The sequence below is a fragment of the Malaya genurostris genome, chromosome 1 (assembly GCF_030247185.1).
Source record: "Malaya genurostris strain Urasoe2022 chromosome 1, Malgen_1.1, whole genome shotgun sequence".
Lineage (NCBI taxonomy): Eukaryota > Metazoa > Arthropoda > Insecta > Diptera > Culicidae > Malaya > Malaya genurostris.
In genome coordinates, this window is record NC_080570.1 from 43898865 (window position 1) to 43915413 (window position 16549).

Sequence of the window (16549 nt, forward strand, 5' to 3'; positions counted from 1 at the left end):
ATCATCTCTGATAAAATTGAGTAAGCTTCGCTTTAGAGCTTTTGACCACTATTTCCGATACTTCCGAAACCGGGAGCTGAGAAACGGTATAGCCGAAGTCGATTCGTTTAGTAAGTAACTAATATAGTCTGCAAACGCAATCAGTTTTGAGCCAAATCTAGAAGAATTTAAACACACTTTACCCTATGATAGCGTGACTAAATTCAATAGAAACTTATGGGACAAGGAGATTTTTTATTTGAGCCTAAGTTTGTGAAAATCTGTCAAGCCTTCTCTGAGAAAAATTATTACCCACACTTACCTACATACACACAGTCATTGCTCAGCTCGATGAACTGTGTCGAATGGTACAGGACACTTAGCCCTCCGAACCAATTTTCACTGGTCAAATTTTCAAGTGATAAACTTTCTATATGAGAAAAAAGAAAATGATTGCCAATTACATTACAATACGCTACCTTTTTTAAAAAGAAGCTGTTATTTTCAGAGTCGATTAATTATCTTTTTTATTTCGTCGTGCTTTAATTTCTTATCATTTTCACATACAGATTTCCAATACAGAATTTTGATCCTCCCGATACAGATTAACAGATTATTTTCCTGCAAAATTGTAGATTCAAATTTGGCAACGCTGCACGCTATGCGAAATTGAACAAATCACTTCTTCCGTACCAGCAAGTAACGGTTTTGCATCGTCATTTTGAATGACGGTTTGAAAGTTTTGACACTCATCGCCATATAGTTTTGGAACCGGAAGTCGGATCTGGATGAAGTTGCACAGTATCTTTTAAGACAATGATAGCTTTAATTTGAATCATGAACTGTGAAAATCAGTGTGACCGTTGCTGATAAATCGAGGTGAGTTCCGTTTACGGATTTATTCTTAACTATTTTCGGTGATTTCGGAAGCGGAAACCAATAACTAGTAGTCCCAAAGTAGGTCTAAATATCCACCAACTAACAAGATCTGCAAATTAAATGAATTTACTAAAAAGTTTTATAAAAAAATTTACATCTCGTTCTGCCATCGCTTGTGAAAGAATACTCATGAAATTGAAAAATTTTTCCACTTATCGCGCTGTAATACCGGAACCGAAAGTCGGATCTGCATCAACTTTTCGGAGACTTTTTACAGAATTCCAGGACCATTTTTTTACATCTTAGTTTATGAAAATCCTTTCAAAAATTTCTAAATTGATGAAGATCAATTTACCCATCAGGGACAATTTTTCCATTTTTTATGCATATCACCCTGTAATTCCGGAACCGGGAGTCGAATAAAAATGAAATTCATCAGCTATGAGATTATAAGACCTTACGTTTAAATTTAAGTTCGTGCAAATCGGTTCATCCATCTCAGCGACAATTTTTCCTTTTTTTCGGTGTATGTCACCCTGTAATTACGGAACCAGAAGTCGGATCGGGATAAAATTCCGAGCCTCCGTTCAAAAGTCGGTTATATGGGAAAGACAAGAATAATAAGACTGTGTGAAGAACAAGAGAAAAGCATTATTACACCACCAGGTGGATTGAGAATAGTTTTTTTTATAATTTTCATTGTTCGGTAGATTTGCTAATTCTTGAAAACGTATAAAACTTTTTTCAGTATACACTGAAGTCTTTTTTTATGCGAAATCACGTACCACATAAAAAAACCGCATAACTCTGAAATTCGCATAAAAAAATCTCATAACTCTGAAACTTCGCATTAAAAAACTGCATAACTCTGAAACTTCGCATAAAAAAGTCGCGTGAAAAAACCGCATAAAAAAACCTTCAGTTTTTCAGTGCATAGATTGCCCAATTGATTCCCTACACCTTCTTTTTGGACATCATTTTTGGACGATAAACAATTTCCGAGCTACCACGATTTGAAGAAAAGTGCATGTAAAAATACATCCACTTTTTTTTTTAAAATCAGTATTAAGTCGAATTGGTCTGCCCATCCGTAATAAACAAATAGTTTGTCATTCTTAAAACATGTGCCAAGCTTAATACAAATTGAAGAAAGTGTTTTAACCACCTTTTCGTTGTTAATTTCTGGAATTGCATTACATATAAGTTCAAGTATTTCATAAGGCTCTTCTTTGTGTGCTTTTGAATTTGAGAAAATTGCTTGCACGAAACAAGATTCAGTATCGAACCTAATTGCACTCTGTGCGGTGCGTTACTGCCGTAGAGTTAGTTGCTGAGCACATCGGCGAATGAATACTTCTATGCGCCGTTCGTCTTGCATGAGAAGCAACGGTCCACTCTTCGATGTGTGTTTTCACATTTAAACAGAGCACCTTCACAAAATAAGAATCGGTTTAGAAACCTGTTTGAACTCTGTGCGGTTCCTTAATTCCGTTGTTATGCACATCGCCGTTTGTGGATTTGTTTTGTGCGCCGTTCGCTTCGCACGAGAAATATTTCCATCGAAATTCTGCTGTTTCTTCGAAGAAAATGCAGGATGACCGCGATCATAGATTGCTTTATTAATATAATCAGCTCCTTCCGCCATCAACCCGAACAAACTAAACGGTCCATTTCAGTGTATCTAAGATTATTTTTGTAATTTCGCATGAGCACTAAATGGAAGCGAAATTTCAAAAATAACACTTGTGTAAATGGCCCATAAAATCTTTACTGTCTGAATATTTAAGACAAATGTTAGCAACGATGTTGACACAAGTTGTGTTCCAACAACCGATTAGGTCTATCTCTTGTAGTTTTTTTGAGCCATTACTTTTTTATGTGCCCGATTGATTTCACAAAACTTTATTGTTCGAATCCAATTTTTGTACAATTTGCAGTTTCCGAGTTACCATGAGTGCCTTTCCATCCTTGCAAATCAAATGGATTGCCTTATAGAAAAAGTTTCATCCAAACCAAAGTACGTAAAGTCTGATCACTAACTACCAAATTCTGAAATTGCTCTTCTAACCCTACGAATTGTTATGTATAGATTATCCAATTAGAATTATTTCCATTACTATATCAGTAACTGAAAAAACATCACCATCTGAATTCGGCAGTTCTACAGTTTTTTAAGAATTGTTATGAGTAACTGACACTTCTATTAGAAAATAGTTCAAACCATATTAAAGATTCTCAACCCTTCAACAAAACTCTTCACAATACCAAATTGTTTCCCAAGATAAATGCTGCACCAGATGGAATTTCGCTCTCTCCAATGAATCATAATCGAACAAATGTTCCTAAACGTAATGTGCAAAAACTCTCCTAAACATCAGCTAAATTCATTCAAATGCGAATAATACCCATCATATGTAATTCAAGTTGAACTCGATCCAAGAATAAGCACGGCTCCACGAACTGGAGAACCGGAGAAAAGTGATGTCCTTAAAATAGAACGTTCATGAATAGCATATCAAGATGTGTAAGCAATGTAAGGCCACCATGAAAGGCACACTGTTTGCTATGCAAACATTGCAGGTGATTACGAGTAACATCATACCACAACATGTCGCAGTGACGGAAGATTACGCGGTTCACTTTTCATGTAAACAGATTTTTATACAGCATAACATCAAAGGTCTGGAAATGCATTAGCTAAATACTTTATCATGTAACTAAAAATAGCCTTTTGTATACATTGGTTGCTGTCCAGCTTATTTGGCTTACGGTATATGTTGGCTTCGTTTCAAGACAATGCGAACAAAAAAAAAGTAGCTCCCGCACTCCCCGGGGTGACATAATTTGTTCAGTCCACTAGAACTCGTTACCTCACAAGCATCGGAAGCACTGACAGGACATTACTGTGTAATGTCGCATTTTCCTGAAGGTGACACTTTGTAGCAGCAGCACCCTTGGCAGTGAGAGTCACTTCAATTCACGCATCCCTTAGCAAACCATCAGCACTTTTCTTTTCAGCTAATTTTCACTGATTACACTACACTACACTGCAGTACCACTGTTTCGGAACTAGTCACCTAGTGGCTGGTTCGTCGTTCGTCAATCATAGGTTATTCGTTAATCTCCGACAGGCGCCCGGCGAGAAAAACGTCCCCGCCAGCAATAACACAAAGCAAACACCTCGAAATCGCCCCAACAAAGCTATTTACCTAACAAAGCCACCCACCCTTGAAAAACCTCTCCCCCCGTTGGCACAAGATGGCGATGGGGGGTTTCCGGTTAACCACAGCGAGCAAGCTTCCCTAAAAACTAACACCAGCGCGACACTACCGAAAATCCGAACCGAATTCCTCGACGGTACACACGAAACTGAAGCTGATCTCTCTCGCTCCTGGTTTGGTCGGAACCGATCCCAGTTCGTAAGTTTGTGCATACGACGCGTGTGGGCTATCACTCAGTTCCTGCTCCAGTTGCTAGTAAAGTAGCTGGTGAGTGCTGTGAGTGATTCAGAGTGTCATGGGGGATCTTTGACGACGTGTTAGGGTTTTGTTCCTATATTGAAAGCATTTTCATGAAAAGTGTAAATGTCCAAAAATGAACAGTTTCGAGATATTTTTTTTTTCAGCAGGCGGAAATATATTTTATGATATGAAAGTAAAATAGAATAGTTTTTCGTTTTTCTGAAACTAACTGATGTTTTAATGGTCGGATATGTTTTTGCAGGCACTTTTTCTCTGCTCCAGTTGGCGGTTCAATGCATAGGTCGCTGGGTTTACAGGCAACTGGGGAACAACTTTATTATACACTAACAGAGTTTCACGTAACCACTTCGAAATTGTGGATGTCGGTTCTGAAACTCTTATTTACTTGTAAAAAATAGGAAAAAAATATTGCATGTTAGAAAAAAATTTCTCACTGTCATTTTCTAAAATAATCCAGAATTTGAAATCGATTTTTTATCCACAACTTTGTATGTAATCTATTATTAATGAACCTTCTCCTGAAAGTAGCCGTTCTCGAGATATTTGGACTTGAAATTCTAGGAATTATGTTTTTTTTTGTCAAATTGTACCGCTTTAAAAAGTCTACAGATTGAAGAAAAACTATTGTAAACAAAATATACAGCTACCTGTGATTTACTAACATTACCCGATTTTAAAGGGTGTCCCACGAAAAATTTCGATTTTAAAGGGTGTCCCACGAAAAATTAGTACTTTTATATTCATGTCTAAATAACTCGAGATTGACTTTTTTAAGGAAACAGGTCACCATTAGAAAACTTGTTGCTCTGGAACTAAAAATCGTAAAGACTGTCCCAGAAAGTATGGACGCACTTTGATTTCGCTGTAAATAATTCACAAGTGTTAGATATTCAAATATTATTCGATATACTGATAATATTAGACTACAACAACAGCATATTATTCTCAACATTTGCTACTTAGCCATTGTAGACTAGCTGGCGCACCTTCTTGCAAACGTTCCTCATTAAATTCCGTACAGACTTCTTGGCGACAAGTTTTGACACTTTTTTCCAATCTTTTTCGAACTGTTGAATGGTTTCGGCTGCCGAGACATGTTTCCTAAGATGTACCTTCGTTAATGCCCAAAATTCCTCAATTGGTCGAAGTTGTGGACAATTTGGTGGATGTCTTTTGGGACGAAAGTGACATTTTTGGTAGTATACCATTTCACCGTTGATTTCGAGTAGTGGCAAGAAGCAAGATCTAGCCTGGATCCTTGTGGCTTCGAATCATGGGTAGAAGTCGTTTTTGTAAACATTCTTTGATGTATATTTCGCTGTTCATTGAAGCAATGGTGATGAAGGGTTTCGAAATCTTACCGCAGCTACAAATTGCTTGGCAGACCATAGCTTTCTTACTACATTTTTCGATTTCAATCGATGTCTCGGACTGGTTTAACACTTGCCCTTCTCGCACCGTATAATATTGTGGTCCCGGCAAGGATTTGTAATCGAGTTTCACGTAGGTTTCGTCGTCCATGATTATGCAGTTCAAATTTCCAGCAAGAATCGTATTGTACAGTTTTCGAACCCTCGGCCTGATCGATGCTTCTTGTTTCGGACTACGTTTTGGCTGTTTCGGCTTCTTATAGTTTCGAAGATTCAAACGTTTTTAGAAGAACAATCAACTTCAAGGTACCCACTTTTTTGGCCACATCCCAAACTGAAACCTCCTTCTTTTGCTCGAACGCCTTCAGTATACGTTTATCCAACTGAGGGTTAGCAGGACCTTTTTTTCGACCTGTTTTCGGTTTATCCTCAAAGGTTAACACCTCACCGAACTTCCCGATTGCATTTCGCACGGGTTTTTCACTTACTCCTTCCATTTTTACTATCTTTCTCAGTGACAGTCCGCGTCCTGTGCACCATTTGTACACAATTTTTCGACGTTGTTCTGCTGAAAGTCCACGCATTTCGAAACAAACGAATGAAAACGAATAAATAAGTGGTTAGAGAAGAGTGTAAACAACAGGACGCAGCCATAAAAATTGACAGATTCTGAACCATTGCGAAATGGCAGCGGTTTTTGGTTGCGTCCATACTTTCTGGGACAGTCTTTACTCTAGTGTTTGAATGAGTTTTTTTTTATCACAAAATACTAGTTTTGAGATTTCCTTTGAACCGTTTCAGTAGTAACTTCTACAATTTAAAATAAACTAAAAATACGCAAATCCACCGGCGATCCCAACACAATGAATATATTAGAAGCCTTTCTGGAATTGATTGCCTAATATTTGGTACAACTAATCGAATGTGGTTCTTTCAAAACTGTCATTTTTGCTTTCAAAACAACAGAACTGGTTGCCAAACCAACCAACCTACCTAATTTTCCATACTGGAGCCTTCAGGAGTTAGAACTAATGGGCTCATGTGGCTCGTTTCCCTAGATATTTGGAGATTTGTGCCTTGCCGTGGCTTTTCTACGATTTCCTGATGGAAAGGAAAGGGTAAAAGGAATATGGAAGGAAAATATGAAGTAAGTGAGGTGAAAAAACAGTACAAAATAAAAAGGAATCAATCGTTCTGCGTGCTCGAAAGGATGCTCGCAATAATTATGAGCAAAAGTAAATTCGGCACCCCATAAAGGATGCCAAACAACCTGCTAAAACCTTTTAAAGTTAAAACAAAATTCATTCACTTCAGGAAAAACGATGAACTCCTCTGACTTTTGCTTCTTACTATATTGGGTGAGAAACGATAGAATATCCTTTCATTTTAGCTCACCATACACAGATTCAACCATGTGTGGATAACCAAACATCCGAATACGTAGTAGTATGAAGTAGGCAATCGCACTTACACGAATCTCAAATTTAATGCTCAGCAAACTGAATAGTAACATAGCCATGAGATGGTTGAGTTTGCAATGTCCAGTCAGAACTCTGACAAGAATCTTTCAACGATGCTTGGAAAAATGCAACAGACATTTTAATATTTTCAGATTCAAGTCTGGTAAAAAAGCTGTTGTCTAAACGTAAGTTGGCAAGCAGCTGGCATGTTCAGATGCAGCCCAAGAACGAATCCTGTGCTTTAACTGTGCTGTGCAAGGTCAAAACCCACAAATTTTCCGTTTACGACTGCCTTTTTTTTGTATGCTTCTGTGGCTCAGTCGATTAACAGACGTACTTGCGACTGCCTTTTTTAGGCTCCTGCAGTCGTTCAGTCATCAGTACGGAAATACACCTTCACTTGCGAGCTCCGGTTCTAGTGTCTTTTTACGACATGGAACAGAAAACCAGTGGATCAATTCTTAGTGGACTTAAACCATCGGCGCAGGTGAATCGTAGTATTATTCTTAGCCAGTCGAGAACCGCTACCGACACCACACGGCTATCTTAGCTGCTCAGTTCAACTGACAAAACAGTTTCCCCGGATAGGAGCTAGCTACGGGTTCAAGTCCTGCCCTGCGGTTTCCGTTACACAGTTGTATTCGCATGTCATATAAAAAATATGTTTTCCTCGTTATATACAGATTAAATTTGCATAAAATAATAATGAAAAAAAATTCTTAATTTCTATACAATTTGCCCAATTTTATTGCATAAGCTATGATATATCATTGAAATAAGTTTGTTTATAGAAGAATGTTATGATTTATATTAAGTTGTGAAACAATTTTTTTTTACGATAAGTTTCACAATAAAAATGATTTTGAAAATTTATTTTGGTAAGTCATTCTATTGATCTAATATCAAAAATCAAAACAGTTCTTGGCTATTTTATGCATTTTGACACAAAACAAAGAATAACGTCTAGCGTCTTCTAAACGTGACAGGATTCTTGAAGCAGATAGATGCACAGTCCATTTTTAGCAAGTATGTTAGCTTTGAATACTTTTGAGAATGTTTGTGCTGAAATGTTTTTTCAGTCTCTAACATCATTCTAGAATACAATTCATTGGAAGATGATTCTGAAGTGTTAAATATATCCTTTTACAAATTTTTTGTACATCTTCTAAAGAATTGTTTAAAAAAATTATGAAATGAAATGTTTCATTTTTAATAATCGTACTTCTTCCAAGAAAACGGGGTAGAAGTTCTGAACATACACAGATAAAAATATTTTGTGATTTTACATTTATTTTCATGCACATATTTGGAGCAGGTAATTGAATGGAAATTTACATTAAAAAACGTGATTAATCCACCTAGCAGTGAGATGATACCTTTTTTTATCAATAAGCATGTGTTTTTACATGGATATTCTTAGGTGTTTTAGTTCTCATGACATTATTTTAATTATCGTCGTTTTAAACGGCAAATTGAGATTTTAATCACTCATTACCCTGTAATGCCGAAACTGCAAAACATATCGAATTTCCATCTTAGCGTGCGACAATCGATTGAACATTCCATGAGATGTCGAAGTAAGTTCCACTTCAGAGTTTTTCGTCATTATTTATGGTACTTCCAGAGCCGGTATTCAGGAATTAGCATAGCCCAAAATGATTCGAATGGCCATAAATTATTACGCCAAACAATTTACATGAACTTTATAAACTCATCATCTGTAATTCCAGAATCGGATAAAATTCACCAATTTTGTATGGGACCTTAAGTCCTGTAATATTTGTTTTTGAAGTTCGATTTGGTCTTTTTTGAGAAAATGATTGAGCTTTGAGAATCGATTCGATACTGGAACCGGAATTCTAAAATCGGTGTAGCCGAAATCAGTTAAATTCACCTGAGCAGTGTGTAGACATCTTTGAGAAATTGTAGTGCGAATTAAAATTTGGGGGTACATTCCGAATCCAAAAAAGAATACCGCTTAAACTGAAATAAATTTATTTGGTAATCGACTATCCAAATTTGCAAACCCGATAAACCTGATTAATTTATGTGAAATGGACATTTTTATACTAATCACCCAGCATTTTCTAAACCAGAAGTCGGATCTGACTAAAAAGTAAGAGGTTTTATAGGATTTTAAGACCTCTCATTTGAATCATAGATGATTCTTAGATTTCATTTGAATCTTAGATCGGTTCAGCCATCTACGAAAAAATGAATTGCATTATTTTAATTTCGTTTCACTTATCATCCTGTGGTTCCGCAATCAGTCGGATCCAAACGTAATTCAGGAACCTTGTTTAAGAGTATACTACTTTTCATATGAATCTGAGTTTGTAGAAAACGGTTTAGCCATCTCCGAGAAAATTGAGTGAATTTTTTTTGTCACGCACGCATTTGCTGATCTCGACAAACTGAGTCGTATGGTATATGGAAGTTATGTTTTACCAGCATTAATTGCTGTAAGTAGTTTAAATCAATATAATTATGGAATTACTTTCAACTCGATAATGCTGGTATCATCTGGTTTACATAGGCCATATTCGAAAGATTATGTTGCCAAAAATGAACCGTGCTAAAATTGGTCCGTGGCAAATTGTCATAAAAAAGGATGCTGTACACAGTCTTTTTGGTACTTAGAAACAATTATATGTAACAGTATAAAAATCGTATTTCATGTTGCTCCCAAGCATTGCTTTTTCATACAGCGCTCAAAATTTCTTCTACTGGAATAAGGCTTACACAAAAATATCGATATCTCCGTTAAAAATGGACGGATTTTAACAATCTATGGCTTGTTGGATAGGTATTACCGAGCGAAATCTAAGTCTGGAAACATATTCTGTTTTCAAGGTCAAATGTGACAGATACTGTCGAAAAACTGAAAATTTTGACATAAAACTTCGTATAACTCAAAAAGTAAACATCCGATCTCAAAACCATTCAATAGCGTTCTGGGTGACGGGGAGACCTTTCATTTGCGACTAGTTTGATCAAAATCGGTTCAGCCATCTCTGAGATCTGGACCTCTTAGTTGACAACACACATACAGACACACACACATACACACACACACAGACATTTGCTCAGTTCGTCGAGCTGAATCGATTGGTATATGACATTCGGCCCTCCGGGCCTCGGAAAATTTTTCGAAAGTTTGAGCGAATTCTATACCTATTTTTTATATATATAAAAAAAGGTAAAAAGGTAAAACGAAGCGGTTTGTAAATATATAGTCTTGTTCAATGAAAAACTAAATGAATTTTAATGTAATTTTACATCAATCATGGTTTTAAATCAGATTTTCGTTTCAACTGACGTCTATTTCATAGTACTATCGGTTTACATGTCGTGTAAGTTTCATCTTTTCTTTCTGTGTAGTAACAGTTTCCGAATGAGAAAATACTGGAAAAAATAAATTCATCCGTTTTAAAAATTAGTCTTGAGTCGAATTGGTCTCCTTATTCATTGAAAAATAATGGTTCTACCATACTATAGACGTTCAGTTTCATCCAAATTGGAGAAAGTCGATACCTGAATTTGCACCACAATTTTTAATTTCTGAAATTTCTCATGTGTGTCTCCAATGTAAATTACAATTACTATATCATACATTTTGGCTTAGTGACATCAGTAGGTTTTAGGCATTACGTAATTGTTCACCTGAAATTTCTAGCGGAAAACAATAGTAATATCATCAATATTAATAATAAAATTTTTTTCTGTGACTCGGAACAATGATAAGCTCATAAATTGTAGTAAGTTGTATTTAAATTACCAGGGTTGAACACGTTTCGTCGACCCTGCAAACAAAGTATGAACACAAGTTTGAGCGAACAGTGGTGAAGCTTTAGGTTGATTAATCAACATCATAACGTTTAATAGCTACATGGTTCCGTCGGAGAACCTGAGAGCTGGATATCAATCCGCAACCGGATTTGCAAAACCGACCCTGGCATCTGACTAGTTGTTGTCAGATTTGGAAACAATTGCTTTAACTTACCTTCTACTTCATACTAAATGCCAAAACTAATACATGAAAAAGCGAACGTCAACTTAAGTGAAGCCCAATAATCACTCGCTTCAGGCATACGTTTCAAAATCTCATTCGTGCAACAAATTATCTATAACACCGCTAAATACTACATACAGGGCATCGCGGAATAGCTTAATACAATAGGGATTACACTATTGATAAAATGTTACGATAATGACGACTGTCAATAATTGCTAAACGCTTCTATCCAAGTCTAGTCATTGTGCGGAAAAAAAGCTATAGAAAAAACATGAATTAGCAAATGGGAATCGTTCAATCCTTCAATACCAAACCACACCATCGTATAACGAGAAACAAATTGATGAGTCAAATAATGGCACTTTCCACCCACAACGACGGGCCAATAAATTTCATTTATAGGCGAGGTTTTTCCGATTCCAGGGAAAATCGCATTGAACAGATCACTAATCGCTGTTATCAATTTCGTCAATTACCCCCCTTTTCCCCAATCGATTCATGTTCAGTGGTATAGATTATTGCCACTGTAAGGATATAATACCGATGCCGCCAGCGAGGTACGTGATTCGGGGGTGCATCGTCGGCGCCAGCTAAAAGAGTACAATATGTTGGCACCGTACTAGCGAATGGTTTTTCGCTGATAATGGTTTAACACATGGCTCTATTGAGTAGTTTGTAAGTGCACTTGCTTTCATGTTATGGGAATGAGGAAGTACTGGAAGTCATTTAGCATTAAAAATAATAAAAAACCAACAATTAAAAACCAGAATCAACCATAAAAACGTTCATGATGTAAGAATGTTTGTATAGCCGTCTTTTCCGTTATGATAATTATTTAAATCAAAACTTCATAATAATAACCAATGAGAATCACTGGTTAAGTTACTCGCATTGGTTTTTGAAACATTCAAATTGGCGTAAAATTTACAGCACAGATTCAAACTGAGGTATTTCTGGCGCTAAACTTGATTCAGTTAGAGGACATAAAACGTATTGAATAAATGCTGCTATTTTAAACAAATTCAATTTCCCATAGTCACTCACCCACAAGGGCCTATGGAATTCACAAAACGAAATTAATTGTGTCGTCATGGGCAATCTAATAAATCAGTTAAATGGTAGGTTTATTTGATTAGTCAAAAGATCAGCTGAGCAGTAAGCACTATTGTGTACTTCAGTTGCGATCGGTCCCAATGGTTTTTAAAAATCGAAACACTTTGCGTACTATTGAACCTGTAAATAATGATCAGATGAGTATTGTTTTGATTTCATTTGTAGATATTATAACCTTATGGGCATTCGATACTCGGGTCAGAAAAACTATCACAAGTTTTACAAGTTAAAAATACAATATCGACTTGAAAAGAAAAACCAGTTTTAGTCCACCTCCCAAGTAGCAAACATTGTTCTAGGACTGAATTTATCAACTCTTCTCGCATCGACTATGCGATTGGAAAAGCGTACCTTTTTTGTATGATGTGCAACAATTTTCATATGTTTCATATGTTTTACAACAGTAATATTTGCTAAGTAAAATTGAAACAGCTCAAATGATCTTGTTGTACAGTCAATTGAAAAGTCGGATGTAAAACTTAATCCATTCCGGTTTTTGAGTTGGTTTCACAAGCAGTAATATGTCTAGCATATCTAACAAAAATAACCGATCTGAAGCAATTGTGAAACATGCCAATTATAACAAGTTTTAATTGCTACTTGGGCTAGTGGTATAATGATGCTTTTCTCCTATCTCTCATATTCTCATATATAAATGCGTGGTATCCTTCAAAATAGTTTTCTTTGACTCTTGAAGAAAACAAAGGTTTATCCGCAGGCCCGTACTCTTCAAAAATGAAACACATGTAACTTTTTGTAACACGTAAAGCTTACAAAAAAGTTGCGCATATTAAGATTTATCTTATGATAAAAAAAGAACCTGAATTTTATTAAAAAACTCAATATTTCAATTTTTAATAAATTTCTTTATTATCGCCTTCAAAGTACTCTCCTCCTGCGGCAATGCATGCATGCCAACGCTTGATTCAATTTTCCATACAAGTTTTATAGGCCGCCGAAGGTATGGCCTTTAGTTCACTCAGCGAATTCTCTTTTATGATCTCTATGGTCTCAAAACGCGTTCCCCGCAATGGCAATTTGAGTCTGAGGAAGAGGAAAAAGTCACACGGGGCCATATCTGGAGAGTACGGTGCTTGGTTGATGATATTGGTTAAGTTTTTGGCCAAAAACTGCGACACAACCAACGCTGTGTGAGCCGGCGCATTATCGTGGTGTAAAATCCATGAGTTTTCCTTCCATAAGTCTGGCCTTTTTTTGTGAATGGCCTCACGCAAACGACTCATAACGGCCAAATAATATTCCTTATTAACCGTTTGACCGTCCGGAAGGTTTGACCGTCCGGAAGGTTTGACCGTCCGGAAGGTTTGACCGTCCGATTTGCTTCGCCGATTCAATGCTTCGCCGATCCAAGCTTGTACGACCACCTTTGAAGCGTTTATACCATTCGTATGTCTGTGTTTTTCCTAGACACGACTCACCAAAGGCCTTTTCTAACATTTTCTACGTTTCGGAACACTTAAATCCATTTGCAACACAAAATTTGATGCACGCACGTTGTTCTAAATTTTCATCCATTATAAAAATCGCCACACGAAAATTTTTCAACTTCTTTGTATAGACGCCAAACAAAAACTAATCGTACGATATGCGTCAAAATTTGACTGAATGTGTATAAAAGTGTTGCCAACGTTGAGAGAATAAAAGTTTACCGATTCGACAAGCGCGGGAATTTTAAAATGAAAAATTCGGGTCCTTTTTTTTCATTAAATATAACGCCTTCGAAAATAACGCGTGTAATGCTTCGTAACGCCTAAAACTTACAAAAAATAGCGCATGTAGCACTTTGTAAAAACTGTAATTCACAAAAGAGTAACACACGTAAGGTCAACAACTCACAAAAAACTAACGCATGCAACGTTTCGTACCGCTAAAAACTTATATATAGTAACACATGCCACGTATAATAACGCCTGTAATTTAGACAATGTAACGCTTCGTAACACCTGTATCTAAAAAAAGGTAGCGTTTCGTAGCGCCTAAAACATACTAAAAAGTAACGCATATATCGCCTCGTTACGTCTATAGCTTACAAAAAAGTAACATGCAACGCTTCGTAACGCCTGTTACTTAAAAAAAATGAAACACATGTAACGCTTCGTAATGCCTGTAAATTCCAAAAAAAGTAACGCATGTAACGCTTCATAACTCCTATAACTTACGAAAAAGTAACGCATGTAACGCTTCGCTACGAATTTAAAAAAATAACGCTGCGTCACGCCTATGACTCACAAAAAAGTAACGCTTGTGTCGCATGTAATGCTCCGCAACGCCTGTAACTTACAAAAAAAAGTAACGCTTCGTAACGTCTATTATTCACAAAATAGTATGGCTTGGTAACGCCTATACTTCCCAAAAAGTAACACATGCAACGCTTCATAACGCCTATAACTTACCAAAAGTAACACATGTAACATTTTGTAAAGTTTATAACTTACAAAATGTAACGCATGTAACGCTTCGTAACGCATATGACTCACAAAGTAGTAAAACATGTAACGCTTTGTAACGTCTATGATTCACAAAAAAGTAATGCATGTTACACTTCGTAACGCCTATAACTTACAAAAAAGTAACGCATGTAACGCTTCGTAAAATGTATTACATTAAAAAAGTAACACATGTAACGCTTTGTAACGTTTATAACTTACTAAAAAGTAACGCTTCGCAACGACTATAACTAAAAAAAACAGAAATGAATGTAACGCTCAGGAACATTTATAACTTACAAAAAAGTAACGCATGTAACGCTTCGTAACGTCTATAACTTACAAAAAAGTTATGAATGTAACGCTTCGTAACGCCTATAACTTCCAAAAAAGTAACACAAGTAACGCTTCGTAACGTCTATGATTCACAAAAAAGTAATGCATGTCACACTTCGTAACACCTATTACTTACAAAAAATGAACGCATGCAACGCTTCGTAACATCTATTACTTTAAAAAGTAACACATGTGACGCTTTGTAACGTTTATAACTTACTAAAAAGTAACGCTTCGCAACGACTATAACTAAAAAAAACAGTAATGAATGTAACGCTCAGGAACATTTATAACTTACAAAAAAGTAACGCATGTAACGCTTCGTAACGTCTATAACTTACAAAAAAGTTATGAATGTAACGCTTCGTAACGCCTATAACTTCCAAAAAAGTAACACAAGTAACGCTTCGTAACGTCTATGATTCACAAAAAAGTAATGCATGTCACACTTCGTAACACCTATTACTTACAAAAAATGAACGCATGCAACGCTTCGTAACATCTATTACTTTAAAAAGTAACACATGTGACGCTTTGTAACGTTTATAACTTACTAAAAAGTAACGCTTCGCAACGCCTATAACTAACAAAACAGTTACGAATGTAACGCTTCGTAACGCCTATAACTTACAAAAAAATTACGCATGAAACGCTTCGTAACACCTATCCTTTACAAAAAAGGGGAAAAATAAAATGAAACAATTAAACAAATTCCAAGAAAAGTTGGTGCCTTATTTTCGTTACGTTACTTTTTTTACTCCATAATTCCAGAACTGGAAGTCGGATCCGAAGAATATTTAGGAATTTTGTATGTGACAACAAGAGCTTTCATTTGATTCCAGGGTTGTGTAAAAGCTGAACCGAGAAAAGCTAATGTTAAAAAACATTACATACACACACAGGTGTTTTGCGTTTTCATTGAACTGAGTCGAATGGTATAAGACACTCGATTCTCACAGTGATTGCATAACCTTTCTATATGAGAAAGGCAACTATTTTTTATATATTTTGAAATTGTCCTGATTATTTTAATAGATATTTTGTCCTGCTCATTCTAAAGAAGCAATCGATGACTAGTCTTTCTAGTCACATTTTTGAGAGAAATAACATGTGGATCGATAAGAAAAGGTATCATGTCACATTTTTATTTGAAGCATCCAGTTCTGAGCTACAGAATGTTGAAAATTAATGAAGATTCGATACATTTTCCAACTTTTCTTGAACAAAGGTGAAAATCCAAGCCAGGTGACAGAAATTGGGATAGATGTTTATGGTGGCCATGATGCTGTAAAAACTATTGATGTGCAATTTCGGTTTTTCATGGTTTCTTTTGAGGATTGTTTTTTAGGATAAAGACACACTTCGCATCGACAGGCTCGCCATAAAAAACGTCTATTAAATCACAACAACAATTGAAGTTGACCAATATGTCCGTAGCCCAGAAGTTAAAGAGCAACGATAAAACAGT

General features: G+C 36.2%; 1 protein-coding gene across 10 annotated transcripts in view; it reads right to left on the reverse strand.

Annotated features, from left to right (window-relative positions):
• The window catches only part of LOC131438262 (cGMP-specific 3',5'-cyclic phosphodiesterase), a 189803-nt gene extending 185586 nt beyond the window's left edge, over window positions 1-4217 (reverse strand). For 6 of the 10 annotated variants that reach the window (XM_058608206.1, XM_058608168.1, XM_058608224.1 and 3 more), the window contains exon 1: window positions 3729-4210. In XM_058608206.1, coding sequence (XP_058464189.1) covers window positions 3729-3739 — 11 coding nt within the window. In that variant the 5' untranslated portion in view covers window positions 3740-4210. Of the gene's footprint in view, window positions 1-3728 lie in introns of all 10 variants that reach the window. The other 4 variants (XM_058608234.1, XM_058608185.1, XM_058608232.1 and 1 more) reach the window with 3 other exon arrangements.
• Window positions 4218-16549: the final 12332 nt, after the last annotated feature.